The sequence below is a fragment of the Oreochromis niloticus genome, linkage group LG7 (assembly GCF_001858045.2).
Source record: "Oreochromis niloticus isolate F11D_XX linkage group LG7, O_niloticus_UMD_NMBU, whole genome shotgun sequence".
NCBI classification, from domain to species: Eukaryota; Metazoa; Chordata; class Actinopteri; order Cichliformes; family Cichlidae; genus Oreochromis; species Oreochromis niloticus.
The window spans coordinates 50,720,953-50,744,155 of record NC_031972.2 but is presented as its reverse complement, the minus strand read 5'-3'; the positions used below and the strand labels follow the sequence as shown (position 1 = coordinate 50,744,155).

Here is a 23,203-nt window from a genome sequence, read left to right as displayed (position 1 = left end):
AATCCAAAACTCTTGATGTTACAATCTTGGGACTATTTTAAAATAATACTACATTAGTATTACTTTAAAATAGTCACAGATTATAATAATAGCAAACCACTATCAATAATACATGGTCACAATTGAAATACTTTTGCAACATTTGCAAAGGTAAAACTGAAAACTAACATTAAGTGCTTGACACTTCTTTTTTGACAATTTGGCATGTGGTGGTAATTATGTGAAGTTTTTTAAACAAAATATTTCATTGCAGTCTTTGTTTGTAGTCTTTTCTAACCCTATCCCCCATGAAGCAATACTCTCTGCTGTTTTGAAGTATTTAACAACTGTATTGTGGCAAATGTTGTTTTCAGGAGTTTTGCTTAGCGCCCAAGAGTGAAAGGAACTCTTGGAGTATGCTTCGGCATACTATGACATTTTGGAGTTTGGGGATGAACCCTTCCTGTTCCAACATGACAGCGGACCAGTACACAAAGCAAGAGCCATAAAGACCATGTTTGTTTGGTGTAGAAGAACTGGACTGGCCTGTACAGAGTCCTGAACTCAACCTGACAGAACACCTTTGGGATGAATTAGATCAGAGACTGTGAGCCAGGCCTTCTCGTTCAACATCAGTGTCTGATCTCACAAATGCACTTCTGGAAGTATGATCAGAAATTTCCATAAACACATTCCTAAACCTTAAAGAAAGCCTTCTCAGAACAGTTAGAAGCTGTTATAGGTGCAAAGGATGAGCCAACATTATATTAAAATTGATAGATTAATAATGGGATGTTACTTAAGGTCAAGGTCAAGGTCAAATTTATTTATATAGCACATTTCAAACAGCCGATGCTGCACAAAGTGCTTAACAATATAAAAATGGCATTAAAAAGCAACAATGTAATACAATAATAACAATAAAAAACAATAATAAGTTCACAAGTTAAGTTCACATGTGTGAATGATGAGCAAATACTTTTGGCAATATAGGGTGGCTCTTCCTTGTTCTTGCTGCCAGTTCATATTTGTCCTTGGAGGAGCTCTCACCTACCTGTTTGACAACATTTAAATTAACTTTGTAATTCTTTTTGTGTGTTTATGTTTAAACATTAAACATAATATTTGGTTTTGATTACTAAGGTTATTTTGCCATTGGTAATCACTGTCATACATGTTTAAGTAGCTCAAAGAAGACATTGAAAACAATGAGACTTGAACTGAGTTGCATCCTTTTTATTGAATCAATGTTCATAAATGCTCTCCTTATACTGGCATTTATTTTGTAGATATGTAATGATTGCTTTAATAATATGGGAGGAAACATGTGCGTCCCTGATACATGAACTGGTTGATCACAGCAGTGTGAAGCTTCGCTTCCTGCGAACATGATGTCCAGCAGCTGCGATGCACTCTGTGTTGGTACAACCACACTCCTCCACATACATGTATGTATAGGGGACCGTGTTTCCATTTGGGCAGACCAGGTCTACAGTGCGATTGCTGAAGCGTGTCTCCTTACAGCAGGAGCAAGAATGCTGCATAGCTGCTGCTGCTTTAGAGAACCTGAATAAAGAAGAGGATGGGTTCAATCAATACTGAAACTATATAACAATATTTTTAAAAACATTCCAGAGGAAATTATTTTTAAGGTTATCCTTACATGGTGTAAGTGATGCAGGATCCTTCACAATACGGCATATCTACCTCCTGGGCGGACCAACAGTTGTTGTGTGTAATACTGGTTTTCATGGAAATTAACTTGCATGCCTTCTCCTTCTCCACACCTTTTCAAAAAAGATGCACAGTGAGCTTATTTTAATTTAAGTGTCTTAAACCCAAAACAAACTCAAATGTTATACTCACAAATTTTACAACAGCCGTTTGCTGCAGTTTGAATTGTGCCCTAAGAAGGAAAATATACAACAACGACTAAATATACAAGAAAATATACAGCAACAAAAGTTGTTCAACTTCTGTTCACTCAGATGAATGCAAACAAGATAAATAATGAGAAAATGGGAATAATGAGAATAATGAGAAAAAAATACTTACACGTTGACAGCTGCTCTCATTGAATACTGGGCAGACTGTGTGTGAAGTGCTTGTTGTTAAGATCTCACCATTCTTAACACAGGTATACTCATCACACCTATTCTCAGCTGGTGACCAGGTTTCTCCTTGCTGAAGATAAATTAGACACATATACACACACACACACACACACACACACACACATTTAGTAATATTTATTTAAAAACATAAATAAACATGCTGCGTGGTTTAGCCTAATAACCATAAGCATGTGGCCTTGCAGCCAACTTACAGACAAGAGTTGCTTGGCTCCGTTAATATTGACAACACAGTGTGTCTGCACACACTTCCCGCAGCATTCATCTGAACCAGTTTTCACATAATCATATCCCTGAAAGACAAAGAGAGGGGGCACATTTTGGTTGCCAAGTGCAATATAACAAAGCTACATCTACACTAAACTGATATTTTTGACATTGGGTTTTTTCCTTACCGTGTCACAAGATTTGTTACATTCCTGATCCTCACAGCTTATTCTGAATACAGTAGAATTTTGTTCAGCCTCACATGTACACTCCTGACATACAGACCCAGGAACTGAAGAACCAGGCTAGCAGATAAACAGAAAATAGCCATACAGAATTATGTGCAGCAGAAGTCCTTAAAGGTAAAAAATGTGGCAAATAATTTTCTTCCCATTTACCTGGTACTCAATCCCATTGCGAACACAAACATTTTTAGGCTCTAGGAAAAAGTACAAAATGACCAAAAATAAGTTAAAGTGTTATTGTTATTATTAGGTTTTACATCAATTTAAGCTTTAGCTTTCCACGAAGACTAATTTCTTAGCCAACTATATGAGAAAAACTAGTCTAAAACTAAGAAACACTGAGATATCAAACTAAATTTGAGAACCATATTGTGGCAAGCACAGGAATAATGTAATATAATGTAGAAAACTCATTAAACAAAGCTATTTGAAATCACTAGTCACATTCTTCAATAATGAATCATGCCGCTTAACTGTGCAGCACCTCACATTATGCATTTTCAACATTGCAGGTTATACTTGGGTTGAAGTTGGGTCGTGGAGGCAGTAGCTTAAGCAAGGAAATCCAGAGCCTCCTCTCGCTAACCACATCCTCCAGCTTGTCTGGGATCAGCTTATCAGGCCAGGAGAGAGACAACTTTTCTCCAGTATGTTCTGGGTCTACGGGCCTCCTCCCAGTAAGACATGCCTGGTTGCAACACTTTACTCAGAAGGCAGCTGCCTAAACTGGCTACTTTTAATTCTTTTTGGAGGAATGAGGGCTTTACCCTGAATCCCTCTGAACCCCAAATGACTGATCTCCTCACCCTGTCTCTAACAGTGTTGGGCAAGTTACTTTGAAAAAGTAATTGATTATAGTTACTACTTACTTCTTCAAAAAAGTAACTGAGTTAGTAACTGAGTTACAAGATTCTAAAAGTAATTATTTACTTGAAAAGTAACTATTGCGTTACTTTAAAAAAAAAAAAGTTTAACCCTCTGGGGTCCAGGTTATAATTGGCCATCTTTGACTACTTTTGATTTTCCCTCTACTTTTCACCTTTAAAAACTATTTACTTTGCTTTGTTTGGTAACATTCTTTTAAGCACAACCTCACGTGTCTGAATTTACAGTTATGTTTTCATTTTGACATACTGTATTAACACAATTGATCTAAAATCAGACAAAAAACATAAAATCCGAGTAGAAAGTTATATTTTTTTACTGTAACAACCACAAACATGTTTATTGAATCATATTTCATAACTTTAAATGCAAATATAAGTTGTCAATTTTTAAATAAAACAAGCATATGGGAATCCTGAGGACACCACAAGTGGTCGTGTGATTGGCTTACCACGACTACTTTATTCTTCCTCAGTCAAACAGCAGCACTCATGCAATTGTTTTGCCCCCTTAGCTCCAGGTGTTGTGCCAAAAAGTGATCATTTACCAGAAAGTGCTTGCTGTTGTTGTGCCAAAAAGTCATTGTCTGCCAAAAACTGATTTCCGGTATTTGCCAAAAACTGATTGCTTGTATTTAAACTGCTATAAATAACTTGTTGGCCTATAATATGTGAAACATATGTCAAATGTATCCCTCATCAATGATATCAAGTCATTTTGAGCAACAAACAGCATTCCTGTAACAAGGTAGAAGCCACAATCAGTTTTTGGCATTGACTTTTATGTATCCTTTATTTATGCAGTTAAAAAAATCCTTGTTGAATTTAAAAATGTCTCTTTTAAGAGTAATCTGGCCAAGAGGACAGCTGAAATTGCAACAAATGCAAAAATAGTTCTGTAAACATATTTTAAGTGACAAAAGGGAGCTGATATATTATAATGTAAGTACAATAACACAGTTACAAAGATAATTGAGAAACAGGTAATTTTTAAATTTTATATATAACCCCTTTGTAATACCTGTTCACCAAAGTCTATTTAGCAACATACGTAACGATATTACACATAACAAACACACGGAAACATTGGAAATCAGTTTTTGGCAGGCAATCACTTTTTGGCACAACACCATCTGCGGGAGCGCGCGCAGCTACTTAAAGCTGTAGCGCCCAGATTACTTACAGCTACTTCCGTGCAACTGATATGAGGCGTGGTAAGCTGAAGACAGCTTCAACCGTCTGTTTGTTGAAAAATAGTAACGCGACCGCGCTGCATTTTCTTGTTAGTAACGATAACATTGTTGTAACGATAGGAATAGTAATTAGTTAGATTACTCATTACTGAAAAAAGTAACACCGTTACTTGTAATGCCGTTACTTGTAACACCGTTAATCCCATCACTGGTCACTAAGGGAATGCCCATCTATTGTATTACCGCGGAAGCACTAGCTGGTCGTCGGGCCATACGCGTGTCCTTGTGCAGTTGAACATAATCCACAAGTCCGCTTGTAGTTGAAAACAAACAGGCAAACATTTATTTCCACTGTCTTGAAATACAGTAATCCGTTTGAATGTTCCCGTACACTGCAAACACGGTAAGAAAACTGTTTGACTCCACAGCTAGTTAAAGCCCCGTTACTCCCCACTGCCAGTCGCGAAGGCTCCCTCCGTGCACAGTTGCCATGTATTAAAGGAACAGTACGTAAAAATTAAATAAGGAAAGAAAATACAATTTAACTGTCAATATTACGCTAAACAAAATTATAAAGTAAAAACTGAAATTACCCATTATCTTACACTTATCCTTATCCAAAATAATTCAAATTATTAACAAATATACACTCTGTGCAATCTGAGTAAAGTAAGAGATGATTAGAGTTTTATCTTATACACATTGGCTAATTTTTTCTGGTTTTATCTGCAATTTCATTTTTCGCCTTTAAAAGAACTAATAATAGTAATGTTAACAGAAAGATTAACCGCCAAGATCAGTGGGTTTCTGGTGCTTCTCACCAGCAATGGTCTATGTGGTGGCAGATGGCATAACATTAATACATAACAATTAACTGGCATTTGGTTTCAATTAAAATGTAAATCAATTAGATTCTACGACTAGTAAGTCTGGTACCCACTAGTGATGACAGTAACAATTAGTCAACTGGTCTGATACATTTCCTACATACCGCATTTAAGTTCTGAACAGCATTTTCCCTTGGGAACACTGACAACTGGCTTTTCTCCAATCGAACATGTCACATGTATGTCTGGGCAGCTGCCAGGTTTACACTCTGTGGGGATGATAAAACAATGATTCAGAGCCACGTTCAAGAATTAACATCAACCAACATTAATTCAAACATATTAAACACAAATGTGTCTTACGGCAAACAGGGGTAGAACAGCAGGGATCTGATGGATCAGTTTGGTTGATGAGGACAAATCCATCATCAGAGCATTCTGTTACGTTTGGTTTTGGGCACTCTTTAGGCTTGCAAGTCACAGTCTTTGTGGATTCTCCACAGGTGCAGTTCTGGCATTTGAGCTCAAATCTTTCATTGAACTGAAAAAGGAATGGTATATAATACTTGGGTTTACTTTCTAAAGACATTTTATTCACTATTTGATGATTTTCTCTTGCAGCTAAACAATAAAGGTTATGATTTTAACTGAACATGAAAAGAAGACTTTGCTCACCTCACGAGAATTACCTTCAGGATCAAGACATCCTGTTGAAAACAAATTATTAAATTTTGATTGTAATTAATTGCAAACATAATCATTCATTCACTGCATTCAGTAATGTGATTTCTTATGTTCCAAGTGTCCTAAATGTTCCTCCACAGGTATAGATCACAAGTATCACAATGTGCATTCACTGAAATGATACAGCTTGGGCAAGTATGCCACACTTACCACATGTTTTCACACATATGTTGGACTCTTTGCTGAAAAGTTTCATTCCTTCAGGACAAAAGCAGCCCTCAGTAGTGAAGTTCATGGTGGGTTCGTAAGGACTAAAATAGTCAACATCAAAACAGAGCATTATTCCTTTTAACTTGCTAAAAGACTAATCATATACTATATACTATCATATTGTGTTATTAATACTATTTGTGATACTCTTGTTTTAACATATTTTATTGTGGTCCAGTTAAAAAAAAAGGGTCACTAAAGGTCTGATCTACTAGTCTGGTCACCGAATCAGTACAAAATGTTTGGTGAAGACTATACCACAAGAAAAAAAGAATTCACTAAAAGCGGTAACATGAAAGACCTGCAATATGCAAACAAGTGAGTGTGCCAAACTAAACAACAGATACGTTATCAGAAGACTAAATCCAACCTGGAAGTCTGTTCCCAATCTAATGGACGCATTGAATTTAGAAGAGAAGTGATTAAGTTATTAAGATAACCTTAATAACTTGATCAACTTAAGAGAACCTTAATAAGTCCTTTAGTAACAACAATACTTGTAATAAGTGTAGCTAGCCTGTTTGTAGTTTTGGAGGCCAGGCTGAGTGGAGACATGGAGACCTTACTCTGCCACCTTGAAAATGATGTACCTATGATCCTACCAGTACTATGACAACAGTAATACAGACCCATTCATTGACCTTATACAAATTGTTTTAGAGGTGTGTAAGTTACAAAGCCTTAATTGTTTTATTTACTGTTTAAATCTTTTCCCCCTAATAAACACATCCATAAAGTTAGAGATAAATTATTTGAATTTCAGCAGCGAGACAAAACCTGCACCTTCCTGTTCTTATCCATATATGACTCCCCCAGTTCTACAAGCTGTTTTTTCTCTTTTTCGTGCCCCACCCTCTCTCCCCATTCTTAATTCTTTCAATACTTCAATTCTCATTAGTACATGGGGATCTGCGAGGCCAGGAAGCTGCCACCACTCCTATTGGAGGACTTCCCCAAACTGCAGCTCAAAGCTCAGTTCATGTTAAAGCCATGTGTTTATCTACTAAAAAACGCTGTCAAACCTCAAATGAGGACATGGGCCCAGCTAGTGAATCACTCTGAAAGTAGTTTAAAATTTCAAAATTAAGGATATTTTTCTAATTTATTAATTGTTACTTTTTTTAAAAATAAATATGTACTGCCCACAATGCCCATAGTCTTAGAAAATGCTTGGGTACTCAATACATCTTATAATAAATATACGCCTTTTCCATTCTAACTTACGTGTCTTCACAGGTTGGCCGATCCGCAGGACCACAAGGCTTGTAAACTTGGCTTGATGGGCAGTCTATGGCTGTTGATGAAATATAAAACAAATCATTAAAAAAAACATACTGCTATTCTATTTAAGAACATGCACAGTAGTTTGTTTTGTGTGTTAAATACCATAACATAAAAACAATTTAATACCTCCAACAATACCAATATTTACAATGAAATAATGCAAGCTTGCTTACCACACCACTTTTCTGTTTGGGTGTGGTTCCTCCAGTAAATGCAAACTCCAGCCTGAGCACAGGCTGATGCATAAGTTTGCAAACTTGCGCATAGCACTTCGTTTTTTTCAATATAGCAGCTATCAAAAATGCAACCTCTGTAGAAATTCTCTGGAGAGATAATAGGATGGCACTCTGCAAAGAGACTGTAAAAAATACAAAAATGAAGCTATTGTGTTTTAAATGCAAAAAGTAAGGTAATAAACTGCTGGAACACATTGGATAATGTCTACCTGCTCTTAAGCAGCTCACACATGGACTGTTTCTTGCATTGAGTTATGGCAGTCACACTTGGAGGTATGGCAGGCGGTATAGTACATTTACGTTGGCCAATATCTTTCGCAGGCCAGTGGTCAGCCATCACTGCACAACTTTCTACCAGCCGACCTCCAGGCAACATGCAGTCATCAGTCTGGTTATTGTTGCATGTTCCTGACAGTAATAGTAATACAATTAATACTGCAGTTTGCCTTAAACCAAGGATGAAACAATGAGAGAAAGCGCGCTTACCACAATGACCCTGGGTGTTTTTGCCAAAATATTTATATGGAAGATTAACACTGAAGCCAGTTCTTCCGAATGTAATGACCACTTCTAGTAATGGGATCTCCAAAACCAAGTCAAATCCTGAATTCGTGATCTTAACACCATACTGTGAATAAGGTAGTTTCAGATGTACTCCATTTTTCAGTGCCTACAAAACAAAAAAGTGACATCATAATAAATTACATTATATATTCTAAAACAACATCTAGCTTTTCTATTTGCTACTCTTATATCTTTGAATCCTTGAAGGAGAAATAAAAATAATATATAAATTCTTTGTAAGAAAAAATAATATAAATGCAATAACCGTGAATCACTGGTGCGTCTTGTTTTACCTCCAAATCTGCTCTTCCAATTAGGTTATGATTCGTCAAATTGAAAACATGTGATCCATATGAAATAATAATAGATCGAGGACAGGAAACATCTTCATTGGGATCACAAATCACGTTATCAATGTAAACCTTTAAGTGATACTTTCTTTCAATTTCTTCCATTAAAACATAAGTACAGTTTCCTTGATAACTGTAGTAAAAACCATCAAAGGTAATGTAATGAGGATCCCCCCCATCCTTCACATTCACCTAAAAAGATGAAAAACAGTTTATAATCTAAAATGTATTTTTAAAAAAAAAAAGTAAATTAAAAAGTATTTTAACCACAGAAAAACTTACAGTCACAAGCGTATTGTTGACAGCACTGGTACTCATCATACACGAGAACTGGTTTCTTTCCATTGCTGCAAGTTATGTTCCTAATAGGCTTACATTCATATGGAACTATTTCAACTTGGTTATTGCCTATGCATTTGGCCATAGTGCAGTTGCAAAGATGAAAAAACTCATTAACCTGGCATACAGGGAGAAAGAATTTAGTATTTAGCTAGGTATGTTGCAAAAAATGCTTGTTACATATTACAAAGAATACAATAAAAGTCCCAAAATGAAAGAGTACATGTTGTATCACTATAAACTGGGGTATAGTCATACCGGTACACCGTCGCAAAAGGAAGGTGTGGGGAGTGTTCCACTTGTTGTTGATGGGGTTGTCATTAGTGATGATATTTTAGTTGTAGTTGAAGATTGCATTGGTGTGGTTTTAGATATGTGGGTTACTGTAGTTGGTGTTTCAGTTGTAGTTGTAGACTGAGTTGTATTTGTAAATGTTGGTGTAGTAGTAGTTGGGGTTTCAGTTGTAGTAGTTGATGAAGTTGGTGTTGTTGTAGATTTTGTACTTGTAGTTGGTGTTTCGGATTTAGTTGTAGATTGAATTGGTGTTGTTGGAGATACCGTACTTGCAGTAGTTGGTGTTTCAGTTGTAGTTGTAGATTGAGTTGTTGTTGTAGTTGTTGGGGTTGTTGCAACAGTTGTAGTAGTAGACTGAGTTGGTGATGTTATGGATATTGTAGTTGCAGTAGTTGGTGTTTCAGTTGTAGTTGTAGATTGAGTTGTTGTTGTAGTTGTTGGGGTTGTTGTTACAGTTGTAGTTGTAGACTGAGTTGGTGTTGTTGGAGATATTGTAGTTGCAGTAGTTGGTTTTTCAGTTGTAGTTGTAGATTGAGTTGTTGTTGTAGTTGTTGGGGTTGCTGTTACAGTTGTAGTTGTAGACTGAGTTGGTGTTGTTGGAGATATTGTAGTTGTAGTAGTTGGTATTTCAGTTGTAGTTGTAGATGGAGTTGGTGTTGTTGTAGATATTGTACTTGTAGTAGTTGGTATTTCAGTCGTAGCTGTGGACTGAGCTGTTGTTGTAATTGTTGAGGTTGTTGTTACAGTTGTAGTCGTAGACTGAGTTGGTGTTGTTATAGATATTGTAGTTGTAGTAGTTGGCGTTTCAGTTGTGGTTGTGGATTGAGTTGTAGTTGTAGTTGTTGGGGTTGTTGTTAAAGTTGTAGTTGTAGACTGAGTTGGTGTTGTTGGAGATATTGTAGTTGTAGTAGTTGGTATTTCAGTTGTAGTTGTAGATGGAGTTGGTGTTGTTGCAGATATTGTAGTTGCAGTAGTTGGTGTCTCAGTTGTAGTTGTAGATTGAGTTGTTGTTGTAGTTGTTGGGGTTGCTGTTACAGTTGTAGTTGTAGACTGAGTTGGTGTTGTTGGAGATATTGTAGTTGCAGTAGTTGGTGTTTCAGTTGTAGTTGTAGATTGAGTTGTTGTTGTAGTTGTTGGGGTTGTTGTTACAGTTGTAGTTGTAGACTGAGTTGGTGTTGTTGGAGATATTGTAGTTGTAGTAGTTGGTATTTCAGTTGTAGTTGTAGATTGATTTGTAGTTGTTGGGGTTGTTGATACACTTGTAGTTGTAGATGGAGTTGGTGTTGTTGTAGATATTGTAGTTGTAGTAGTTGGCGTTTCAGTTGTGGTTGTGGATTGACTTGTAGTTGTAGTTGTTGGGGTTGTTGTTACAGTTGTAGTTGTAGACTGAGTTGGTGTTGTTATAGATATTGTAGTTGTAGTAGTTGGCGTTTCAGTTGTGGTTGTGGATTGAGTTGTAGCTGTTGGGGTTGTTGTTACAGTTGTAGTTGTAGACTGAGTTGGTGTTGTTGGAGATATTGTAGTTGCAGTAGTCGGTGTTTCAGTTGTAGTTGTAGATTGAGTTGTTGTTGTAGTTGTTGGGGTTGTTGTTACAGTTGTAGTTGTAGACTGAGTTGGTGTTGTTGGAGATATTGTAGTTGTAGTAGTTGATATTTCAGTTGTAGTTGTGGACTGAGTTGTTGGTGTAGTTGTCGTGGTTGTTGTTTCAGTTGTAGTTGTAGACTGAGTTGGTGTTGTTATAGATATTGTAGTTGTAGTAGTTGGCGTTTCAGTTGTGGTTGTGGATTGAGTTGTAGCTGTTGGGGTTGTTGTTACAGTTGTAGTTGTAGACTGAGTTGTTGTTGTTGCAGATATTGTACTTGCAGTAGTTGGTGTTTCAGTTGTAGTTGTAGATTGAGTTGTTTTTGTAGTTGTCGTGGCTGTTGTTTCAGTTGTAGGTGTATACTGAGTTGGTGTTGTCGTAGATATTGTAGTTGTAGTAGTAGGTGTTTCAGTGGTAGTTGTAGACTGAGTTGTTGTAGTTTTTGGGGTTGTTGTTACACTTGTAGTTGTAGACTGAGTTGTTGTAGTTATTGGGGTTGTTGTTACAGTTGTAGTTGTAGACTGAGTTGTTGTAGTTGTCGTGGTTGTTGTTACAGTTGTAGGTGTATTACATTCTGTGACAATATATTCAGTATTTTTTTTACAACAATATACCCTGATCATGTAGTCATAGCATTTACCTGGATTGATAGGCTGATCCTCTTTTTTACATATTAAACCAACCTTAAGATCACACTTAACAACTTGTTTCACTCTGAGTGTTTTTAGATAATCTTTTAAGCTCATATCAGGTTCTTCAGCTGACCTGCACTCAATATCTCTGATATCTTCACAAAATTCTTCATCCTGTCTTCTTATTTTGTCATATGTTTCAATGTCACTTTTACTGAGTTCTTTGTAAGGGTTATCCACATTATACCACTTTGTCCAACTACAGTATTCTTGAGTATTCTTGATTATAATCGAAGTGCATAAATGAGTTGCAGTTGATGTTTCAGTTGTAGTTGTAGATTGCGTTGTTGTTGTAGTTGTTGGGGTTGTTGTTACAGTTGAAGTTGTAGACTGAGTTGGTATTGTTGTAGATATCGTACTTGTAGTAGTTGGTGTTTCAGTTGTAGTTGTAGATTGAGTTGTTGTTGTAGTTGTTGGGGTTGTTGTTACAGTTGTAGTTGTATACTGAGTTGGTGTTGTCGTAGATATTGTAGTTGTAGTAGTAGGTGTTTCAGTGGTAGTTGTAGACTGAGTTGTTGTAGTTTTTGGGGTTGTTGTTACACTTGTAGTTGTAGACTGAGTTGGTGTAGTTGTTGGGGTTGTTGTTACAGTTGTAGTTGTAGATTGAGTTGTTGTAGTTATTGGGGTTGTTGTTACAGTTGTAGTAGTAGATTGAGTTGTTGTAGTTGTCGTGGTTGTTGTTACAGTTTTAGTTGTAGATTGAGGTGTTGTTGTATGTGGTATACAAGACACACACATGTTTGTATCCTCATCAAATATGGGCTTGTCTTCTGGGCATTTAGGGTAACAACCTGCATAAGTCACATCAAAATCTCTGTTACAACATTTTATAAAGTTTTAGCACTAGCTTCAATTTGTTGTTTATAAAAACATTTTCAAATCTTTGAGAGTGACCCAAATATTTTTTGGTTATAAGTTCTAACATAAATTTATAGCAGTGCAAATGTATGATTTCTGCTTACCTTCTAGCGAGGATATGAATTTGGTACAATTTCCTTCTGTATATTTACAGGTCCTGCAAAATGTGTGGTGGGGGCAATATTCATAATGCCATGTACATTCACCTGGTTTATTGTAGTAATCACAAAACACAGCTAAAAGAAAACAAACAAAAAAAATGTTTAAATGATAGTTTTTAAATAGTTTTTAGTTTAATAGTTTAAATAGGTTTTTTTTTTTTATAAAAATGTGACACTAAATAAAAATCTTTGTGCATCTCTGTAGGAAATGTTAATATATTTTTTTCTTACATTTAAATTTGGTCTTTTACTGTACTTTGTTTTATTTAAAACTACCATCTAATAAATGGGGTTACACATGTCTGTGTGGAAGAGCGAAGAGGACACAAATATATGGGTCAGTAACAGAAAGCATGCCTTTTAGTTTAGTTTAAAATACAATCGAAAGAGAGCACATCAGAGGAGATAAGTAGACAGACTACATTAAAAGCAATTTCTGCTATTTCTAGGCCGATTCTCCTTTTTTTTTTTTTTACATATACAGTACAAACATAGGGAAAAAGAAAATGCCTTTCCCCCCCCTTTCAAGTAAGTTCAGATACACAATTATGTTATTTTCAGGATATTCAGTTGACCTAAATGCAATGCAAAGGACAGGAGTATATACTGTGGACTGATAGATATTATGGCACAGGAAGTAAAGGAGACATCGGACTAAAGTAATTAACAACAGGTGAAAACAATAGTCAAAATAGAAGCAAGATACCAAAAAAAATAGCAGAATGATAATAAAATCGGAGGTAATTAAAAAAAAAAAACACCTAGCACAGGGACAACAATAGTACTAAGCACACAAAGGAATACTGGGGAGGCAAAAATAAAAAACTGAGGCCAAAAATCTAAATTTAATAAAATTCCAGAACTGAACTGATGTGTAATAAGAATAATAAACCCAATGCAGGAACCTAACATTTAACAAACACAAAACATCTGAAACTTTGCACACTATGTCTTCTGTTTTTTCTTTTTCACTTTTTCCTCTTATGTCTAACACAAAACCAAAACCACTACCCTGACATTTTACACATGGATGCAGCTCAGTTTCTGAGGTCTACAATATATTGGAACCTGCTTGCTATAATTCAAATTAGTAGCATGAAATGATAACATAATGTTGAAATATTGCAAATGTACTTGTCTGTGAAGGTTCTCAGTCATCCAGGTCATCGTAGTCAAAGGAATTTGCAAAGAAAAGCGTCTGGACTTCTTTAAGTTGCTTGAAGACATTTCACCTCTCAAGAAGCTTGAGAGGTGAAGAAGCTTCTCGGATGAGAGGTGAAACGTCTTCAAGCAACTTAAAGAAGTCCAGACGCTTTTCTTTGCAAATTCCTTTGACTGCAAATGTACTTATTAAAATGTAATCATGTCCAAAACAGGATAAAAGATTATACTAATCTAAGAGTAAAGAGAACAGACTTTACTTACGACAGATCTCTGGAGTTCTCCATGCAACACAAACACCAGCCTCAGCACACGCCTGAGCATAATTTTTAACCGCTGTGCAGAAACACTCACAGTCTCCGCCAGTGTCGCAGCCACATGTCTCTCTGACACAGTTTTCATAATATTGATGAGGATCTATCTGTTCAATTATTAAAATTTGATCAAGATATTATTAAAAATATGTACATTAGCCATTGAACTAGCTTGGACAAATTACGAACAAATTACCTTATTATGGCACTCTTTGAATCCTGGCTCTTTTATAATATTACACTTTCTTCTTGCCCAGGTTAGTCTGGATGTTGATGTACAAGTGTCAAGATTAGTTTTCACATCTGGGCAATTGCTGGATGCTTTCCAGCTGTTTGCAAATTCTAGAGGATTGCTCACTATCAGCTGACCCTGGGTGGTGAAGTCATTCTGTGCATTACCATCAAAATCTCCACATTGGCCGCACACCTTACCCTGTACAAACAAAATGAGTTATTTTTTTTCTTTTACAATGGATACTATGCTTTAATAATTGCATTTATCATTTCAAACCACATGTATTGCCTAATGTGTTATGTCTTATGCTGCTTTTCATTTAAAAGCCAAGCATTACGACAGCCAGATATATCTGACTTTCAGGGAAGCAAGAGGATATTTGTAAGTTTCTGCTCAAAGAGTAATGTCTTCATTTGAATGGAAGGCATTCCTTTCAATTTGAAAAGAATAAAAAGAAAACTTAATTTGACTTCACATGTGCCAAATTTCTGGACTTGATACATTGAATGTTTTTAAGGCAATTTAATGTATCAAAGAAAATATACAAATCTATAACTTGCAATGTTGAAACATTACACAAATCAGACACAAATCTGCATTTGTAATACTTTCATATAATACATTTAATTAGGCATATATAAACATATATGCTGCATGGATATTTTCCATAGAAAAAATTTAGTCTTCAGTTAAACTTTGACTTACACTGTGCTGTGGTTCCAGATGGATGTGAAGATTTGTTTTGTGATCCCATACAAATGTCAGACCAATGTTAAATTCGATGAACAGATAGAAACCAAACTTTCTTTTGGTGTACCAGATCTCATTATCATTTTGAAAACTTTCATCCTCTTCATATTTATCCTTTGATAGTGTGATTTCCTTTCTCTATAATGGAAATGAAAGGGGGGGATTTCTTTTAATGAAATTCAAAAATCCTTTACAAAGGACTTACAGCCTTTAAAGAAACCTTTACAAATTACTACTACTATTACCACTACTGACCAATAATTACTAATCCATTCCCTTTTTGATGTGCATGTTTATTCAATTGTTTTGTTTTTTTTAAATTGAATTCTTCTGGCCTTACCCCCAGCTGGATCTTGATCTTTCGGGAACATATGGTGTTTGAAGATTCACACATCTCATTTTCTATGATAATTCTAAAGTTCTCTTCAGCTGTTTTATTGTCGCAGTTATTCTTCAAAGAGACAAAGAGAGATTTCATTAATCAAATTCAGCTTGGCCTGAGATTCCCTGAATTTTATAATTAAATATTGCTAAATAGATTGCTTATTTACAATTGTGAGAAAATATATTTAAAAATATTTTGACAGCTTTTGAATTTTAATGTTAATTATGATTCTTATGATAAGAATGTTTAATATTTTATCCCAGAAAACCTAGGTGAGCAAAACAAAATAAGCATACAAATATTTGGGATAAAGTAGGCAGACATTACCATGACAGCAACATAGGGACACAGTCCTTGAAACTCATATGCTTTCTGATCAAATGTAATGTAGTGTCTACTTCCAGTAATAATACAGGTTCCTGGACATTTATTGCTTGTGCATTCCCATTTGCCACTTCTGCAGGTACTATATGATTCAGAAAGGGTTGAAATTAAATATATTTTATAATCAGAGTAAAACTCCAAAATAATCTATTATCAATTTCAATGATGCTATGTCAATTAATCAGTCAATCAACCAATCATACCAGGTGTTGCATTTCACATCAATTTTGTCTCCACTGGAATAAAGTTTCTCGCCATGCTGACATGGACATTGATTTTCTTTTACACAGGAACCTTTACCATCATTGACAAGGCCTCTGGGACAGAGACAGCCAGATTTACACTCAGTGGCATCCTGGGAGGATAGAAAGATCATAGTGAGAGAAACAACACAAAAATAGAAAACAGGCGATTGGTAAACTGATATGGGTAAAGAACTAAACACACAATATGTATCTACATCTTGAAAGTAGCTAGTAGACCGAACATAATGGGACTTGATCTGCAAAAACAGCTTACGCATTCATTGTCAAGATTTAAACAAGTTCGAGCACACTGCAGTCCAACATCTCCTACGTCTGCAATGGAGCAGTTGAAGTATTTTTTTGGAGAAGGGCATGCTGTAACAGAAGCAGGAACTACTTTAGTATTCTGTAAATTAACTACATTTAATTTTATAGCAGAAAAAGGATAAAAAACTGACTTAAAGAGCCAGCTGCCCGAGGATCGCAATGAAGAACTCCATCAGTGCACACGCTAGAAAGACACCAAAAAATGCAATGAAATACAAAAGGACTTTAAAATGTAGTTTCTACCAATCTGACATATTGCTTGCATTACAGTCATGCTTAATCCTTAGTAGAGATGGACCGATCCGATATTACATATCGGTATCGGTCCGATACTGACGTAAATTACTGGATCGGATATCGGAGGGAAATAAAAAAATGTAATCCGATCCATTAAATATCAAAAAAGCACCACAGAAAACTTGCGACACGGCGTAACTCGGCTCATAACCGTAGCATGTCAGAGCAGTATGCGTCACGTGATAGAGCGGCTGTGTGTATTTGTAGCCTCGCTACCAAACCAGCATTTCATCTCCGAGGAAGTTATCCCAGAGAGAAGTAAAGCAAGTGTGTAAGTTCATCTCTGAATGTTTGTAAAGCGTTCCCATGTTAAGCTTAACAACCGATATATGGAGCGACTGCCTCTCTCTCTCCCTCCCTCTCCTGCTGCTACTTCAGTCATGAAACTGATCAATGATCAGCTGATCGGCTTTTCTGTCACGAGTCTCTCTTCTTTGTTTTTGGCCCACTTTGCACCAGAAAGAGGAAACCAGCGGCTGAACAACAGCAGCATGTTTAAGCTTGATAAGCTGTTGTTAGAATTTATTTAATATTACTTTCTACACCAGGATCCTTTTCTACGTAGCTGACGGCTGGTAACTGTGCAGGGACGGATCTAGCAAAGTTTAGCCAGGGGGGCCGATAGGGCATTAACAGGGAAACGGGGGCACAAAGACATACTTTTCTTTCTTATTCTCATTTAAAATGTCTAGCTTTTAATAAATAATTATCTGAATCTTACACCCAAAGTTTTAATCTGATGTAAAATGTATAGAAGTCCATTACTGTATATAGTAACTGTTAAGTCTAATATACCCTAGTAAGCTATAGTACTTTTTTCTTTGAGAAGGTACCATCTGTGAATTCTGCAATTCTGTTGAAGAAAGATGTTGAATCTATTTAATTATTCTTGAAAAATAATTTATTTCTGTGCATTTTTTTTTCCACACTGCATCAAATTAAAGTTGATTACATCGATTAAGCATCATCAGGTGGAGGGTGGGGGGTGGTTCCCTATTTTTTTTTTTGAGTTTCCAACCCTATTAGTTAGGTTGCTTAATATTTCTGCTAAGTACTCTTTAAAATACCAGAATGGGGAGGATGGAGGAGGTTTAAGTTGATTAGACTGATCAGTGTTGCCGAACTATGAAATATTTTGGGTGCAGTGTATTTTTTACATACAGGTGTAACAGAATAGCTTTAGTGTTGTTGTTTATTTAAACTTGAATATGAACTTATACAAAATGCAGCAAGATATTAAAAAAACAGTTTTATTGATTAAAAAACACACTATATCGGATTCATATCGGTATCGGCAGATATCCAAATTTATGATATCGGTATCGGTATCGGACATAAAAAAGTGGTATCGTACCATCTCTAATCCTTAGTTTAGGATATTTCATTTGGAGTCCTGAAGTGACTCACCAATGGTCATCTCTGATGCTGATGGTCTTCTCTGGTTCAATGGTTTCTTCATTATGATAACAGGGACACTTTGCTTTGGGAACACACATGCTGTTGTCATGTAGGTAGTGACCCTCAGCGCAGGAACAGCCATCCACAGGTAAGAAATCAGAGGTGCAGCTCTGCTCCTTTGAGCTCAGTGATCTGCAAGTCAGCTGGCATCTCTGATGTATGTAAGAGAAGGTCTGAGATTTTGGGCAGTTCTTAGTGTGTTTGTCTGTTTTATGGAAAATATGACAGTGATTACCTCATAGTTTAGCACCAACTAATAAAAAGAGAACATGCTATTCAAACTTCATTACCATTTCACAACATAGTGAAAGATGAACTTACTGCATGCATCCTTTCTCCAGTCTGTCAAGAACACTCCCTTTGATGCACAAGCTCTTGCATAGGAGGAGAAAACAGCACACAGGCAGTCCTCGCTCTTCTCACAGTTACAGCTAGCATAAATACATCGCTGCAAACGACAGCAAACACTTCTATTATATTACAGTCCCACCAAATTAAGGACAAATAGAGAGGTTTATTTATACCTTGTAGTAAATCTCAGGATCCATCACAGAATGGCACCGTGCAAAGGTACTATTTGACTGTCGTAGCAAGGCGCACCAGTGCTTGGCATACTTTTCTATAAGAAGATGAACAGTTTTGAAGATTTTTGCAATTATATTTCTCTTGTGATCAAATACATATATCACAGAAAATCTGTTTTAAGCAAAGAAAAAATGAAAAGACATATTGATTGATGATAATATGCTTGATGATAATAGTTACAGTTTACCATTTTCCATGCTAAGAGAGCAAGGGTCATCAAGTCGTCCTTGTCCATCTTTGCATGTATAGTCAGTTTTCCAAGAATTACTAAAACTTCCTTCTTTTCCCTCCACCATGCCCTGAGGAGTCTTCATGTCATCAGATTGGATCATGTTGTAATTCCCACATAAACCTAAGAATTGAAAGAAGTCCAATAAGTACAAAGGCTCTAAAAACTTCTGACTCTATAACAGTTTTGAGCATTTTTTTTCTTTTTCTTCTGTTTTTGATTAGAGTTTTTATTACAGTGTGATGATTTTGTGGGGCAAACAAACAACACAGAAATGATAATAATTACTGTTACCTTCCTGCTGAGATAGACCATAGTATATTGATATTTAATATATATAAATTAACTGATAGTTGTACTTTCAATTATGATTAATGGCTAATATGAAACCTACCACGTGTCTTTTCTCTGTAGCTCTGCTCCAGACTGACATAGACTTGCATCAGAGGCACATGCTGGATCTGAATTTGTAAACCAAAGCTTGTCTGGAGCATGATGTGAAAGGATGAAGCATGGAATATACTGATGTCTCCTGTGAGTCAAGATAAAAATAGAAATCAGAAGATCATATTTGAGATAAAATGCTGAACTACAATCTTAGTTTCTGACATACCTGAGTCATAAGGCAAAGTGACCTCCTGTCCATTCTTCATCTTCACTCTGCCTTCAGAGGTGAAAATTATGGCCTGAATGAAAAAATAAATTGCGATCAGAGTGTGGCTCATTGTAAATTATTATAATTACTATGGTATTACACTCACATTGTTTTTGTCACTGTTCAGCTGAATTTTCAAGGTCTTGAGACAAGTGTCGTACTGGTGATCTGAACATTGTGTCAAATGGACCAGAATGGTAAAATTTGGGCTCAGATAATCCTGAAATATAGATACACTATAAGCACACCTATATAAAATGCTCCCTTAATATCAGAAGATTGCATATCTTTAACAGCTGGAGGCGGTGACTCAGTCACCTTGCTTTCCACTTTAGCCAGAGTGTAGAAACAGTCTCCATGGAAGGTGAAGTCTTTCCCATCAAAGGTGGTTATGTGTGAACCCTCTTCAACTGAACATGTAGCATGCATTTGAAGACTCTCACAAGACCATTTACCTGCAAAACATGTACTGAACAAACAAAGATTTAAGGAAAAAGCACACACTAATAAATCACAAATAATACTTTCTGAGTAACATGAATAATGTGAAACATACCAGTTTTTTCCCTGCTCTTGGTAAACCTCATTGGACTCATAGATTTTGTCATGTTTGCACGGACAGTCAGAACGAGGAATACATCCCCTCATGGAAACATCATCAAACACAGTTCCTGATGAAGACATGACATGAAAATGTTTTTAGATGGTATATATCACTGATACACTGATACATTCAGGCATGATGAGTACAAAGAAACAGCACCAACCAGGAGGACAGAAGCAGCCATCTATATTGTGATCTTCACAAAGTAAACTTGTGTCTGGGAATCTGCAGGTATCGATGCAAGGAGACCCATACTCATCATATACCATGGTGGGCGGACAGTGTTTAGCTGTGAATATATATGCTACAATTAGAGTACGTGGATGGGATTCATTATTATCTATTGTACCACTGAATCAATAATCTTTTTCCATCTTTATTCACTTTACATTTAAGGAATTATTTGAAGGAAAAGTGTGTTTTTAAGTTAGGACATCAAAGCACATAAACAACACTGGTGAACATTACCAACAATATTATCATAAGCTCTATGAACTCATCTTGTCCTGCTAGATATTTGTAGTGCACCTGACACTAATAAAGAGTGGAGTATGTCTGCATTACTAAAGGAATGCCCAATGTTTTATTATCAGCTAGATTCCTGTTTCTTAAGATTTTCAATCACTCTTCTGTGCATAAAATACTCCATATTGTCACAGAAACTTTCAATCTATATTTTCATTGTTAAACTCAGTAAGAAAACCAATTGCTCTCAAAATGCAAGTTTGTGGCTCCTAGAACTTCAAAAGCTGAATAATAGTTAGCGTCTTTAGTTATCAGGGTGTTAAAAGTTCATCTCCCAGGAAGATTTTGCAGGAGAAAATGTAATTCTTTATGTGCATGAGCCAACCTCTTGAGAAAAGAGTATAAATGACAACATAAGACCTTACCACACAACCCAGGAGTCCTCCAGTTGGGAGGTATTCCCCCAGCATGGGAGCACTGTCGAGAGAACTCAGAGTATGTGCTGCAGACACAGGAGTCATTTGTATTGCTACAGCGGCACATATCCTGCATACAGGCTTTAATGTAAGGCTCAGGGTCAATCTGATCGGTGCAGGAGCTCCAAGATTCGTCTTCAAAGAAGTCTTTGCAGATGTTTTCCTTAAAGGGACAAAAGAGACAGGTAATAGAGGCATAGTTAATTTGTGCAGGTTTTAAGCAAATACATATCACAACATAGCTATTGTTAAAGCCAGCTGGATAATAAAACTCACAAACTCCTCGCACTCCTCTGTCACATTCTCAGTCTCCAGTGATGTATCTGCCTCTTCATTGGGGTCCTCACAGTTATCATTTGGACGAGGGGTTCTCCATTTCTTGCCAAACTTAATGGGGCTGATTTGTTGAACTGTATATGATGAAAGCAATGGTTACATTCTACCTTCTTCATATTACAGATAAAACACATTAATATGAAATGACTATACACCTTCATCACTGAAGTCATTGTAGTCTGAATTGCCATTGAAATTTCCACAAAGTCCACAAGTGCGATTAACATATTCATCACCAATTTCCACCTGAAAAACACAGGAAACAAGGGAAAGGTTCATATTATTTATTGTTGTCTATTAAGCAATGATATGACTGAACCACTGATTAATCAAAGGCAAAAAAGTATTGTCACTTCTTCTTGTTCTTTTTTATTCTTCTTGTTAAAATGTTAATGTTTAACTGTTTTAATCTCGTGTCTTGATTCACTGTAAATGTCAACAGTGTCGAAAAAAATTGAAAAAAAGTCTGAATTATTACCATGACTGCATTGTTGTACCACATGACAGTGATGCCAACTTTTGTGTGGAGCTTGATGTAAAAGTCATTTTTTTCCAGTTGTATTCCGGCCTGGTAGTATGGCATTTTGACACTGTGAAAAAGAAAAAGAAATAAAAAAATAAAGAGAGAAAGTACAGGAAATTTGGCTTCATCTGTTAATTTTGGGGACATAAAGAATTGTTGCTTGACTTGGTGTTGGGTTCCTTTTGTTTTGTTTTGTTTTTACCTCTGGTCATTCAGAGTGACCAAATCCTTGCTGAGGTTAAAGGAATAAATATTTTTAATGTCCACCACCACAAAACTTATTGTAGAGTTTCCTTCATTCTCTTTCCTTTTTATGTCCACTGAGAACTCCTTTGGGGAATTGTTGCAGTCTGAGACCAGCGTGTATTCACACATACCAGGAAACTGGTATACATCACCATCAAATGTCTTGAAGTGCTTCCTGCCCCATGTGCTACATGTACTCTTGTAAACTGGGGAGCAAAAAAAAGTTAAAGGTCTATCTTATTACAGACATTTTGCCAGCAATCACCTTCTCATCGTTGCGTAAGCCTGTAGGAAATCACTGCTAATGAATATTAAAAGAGTCCCATGCATTATACATTTTACATGTATATGTGCCAAGCAGTTGCATCCTTTTGAAAAGTGTTTAACCAACAATGTAAAACATTCAGATCATACCTGGTTTGGCTTCGATGTCAATGACATTGGCAACCCAAAAAGCAAGGAAACACAACCACACAACTCTCCACGTCATTGTTGCCACTGTGGGCTCGCTGTCAACGAAGAACGATAGTAATACAGTGGGCAATGGCCCTTTATATTGAGTTTGGTTATTTTTTTTCTCCCACCCTCTTTGAACAGTATCATTGTTTTGCCGTGATGTGGAAAACACGCTTTGAGTAGACATTTGATCCCTTCCACAAGTATGATACTGTATTTGCTTCGTCGTCCGTATCTCTTGATTAAACAAGCAGTAGTATGAGGCCTTCGGAGACAATGTGTCCAGTCTGT

At 36.3% G+C, this 23,203-nt stretch overlaps 2 protein-coding genes and 1 pseudogene across 2 annotated transcripts; all 3 read right to left on the bottom strand.

The window, feature by feature from the left end:
* Nucleotides 1-1,200: 1,200 nt before the first annotated feature.
* LOC102078272 (mucin-2-like) overlaps nucleotides 1,201-23,203 on the bottom strand; it is a 65,285-nt pseudogene continuing 43,282 nt past the window's right edge.
* Nucleotides 8,443-23,171, bottom strand: LOC106097884 (mucin-2). The gene is made up of 25 exons (XM_019355918.1): nucleotides 22,871-23,171; nucleotides 22,413-22,662; nucleotides 22,166-22,277; nucleotides 21,843-21,933; nucleotides 21,628-21,761; nucleotides 21,301-21,514; nucleotides 20,574-20,699; nucleotides 20,363-20,477; nucleotides 20,125-20,275; nucleotides 19,913-20,026; nucleotides 19,765-19,837; nucleotides 19,546-19,683; nucleotides 19,110-19,274; nucleotides 18,862-18,956; nucleotides 18,659-18,785; nucleotides 18,287-18,542; nucleotides 16,714-16,766; nucleotides 16,530-16,630; nucleotides 16,214-16,365; nucleotides 15,954-16,092; nucleotides 15,582-15,692; nucleotides 15,197-15,379; nucleotides 14,453-14,689; nucleotides 14,207-14,363; nucleotides 8,443-8,611 (listed from the first exon to the last, which is right to left on the bottom strand). Exons 1-25 carry the CDS (start codon nucleotides 23,097-23,099, stop codon nucleotides 8,559-8,561), a joined length of 3,576 nt encoding a protein of 1,191 aa, XP_019211463.1. The 5' UTR covers nucleotides 23,100-23,171; the 3' UTR covers nucleotides 8,443-8,558.
* On the bottom strand, nucleotides 8,876-12,346 carry LOC100702430 (mucin-2). The gene is made up of 4 exons (XM_019355919.2): nucleotides 9,876-12,346; nucleotides 9,453-9,821; nucleotides 9,138-9,312; nucleotides 8,876-9,047 (listed from the first exon to the last, which is right to left on the bottom strand). The coding sequence occupies exons 1-4, from the start codon at nucleotides 11,814-11,816 to the stop codon at nucleotides 9,004-9,006; spliced, it is 2,529 nt and encodes an 842-aa protein (XP_019211464.1). The 5' UTR covers nucleotides 11,817-12,346; the 3' UTR covers nucleotides 8,876-9,003.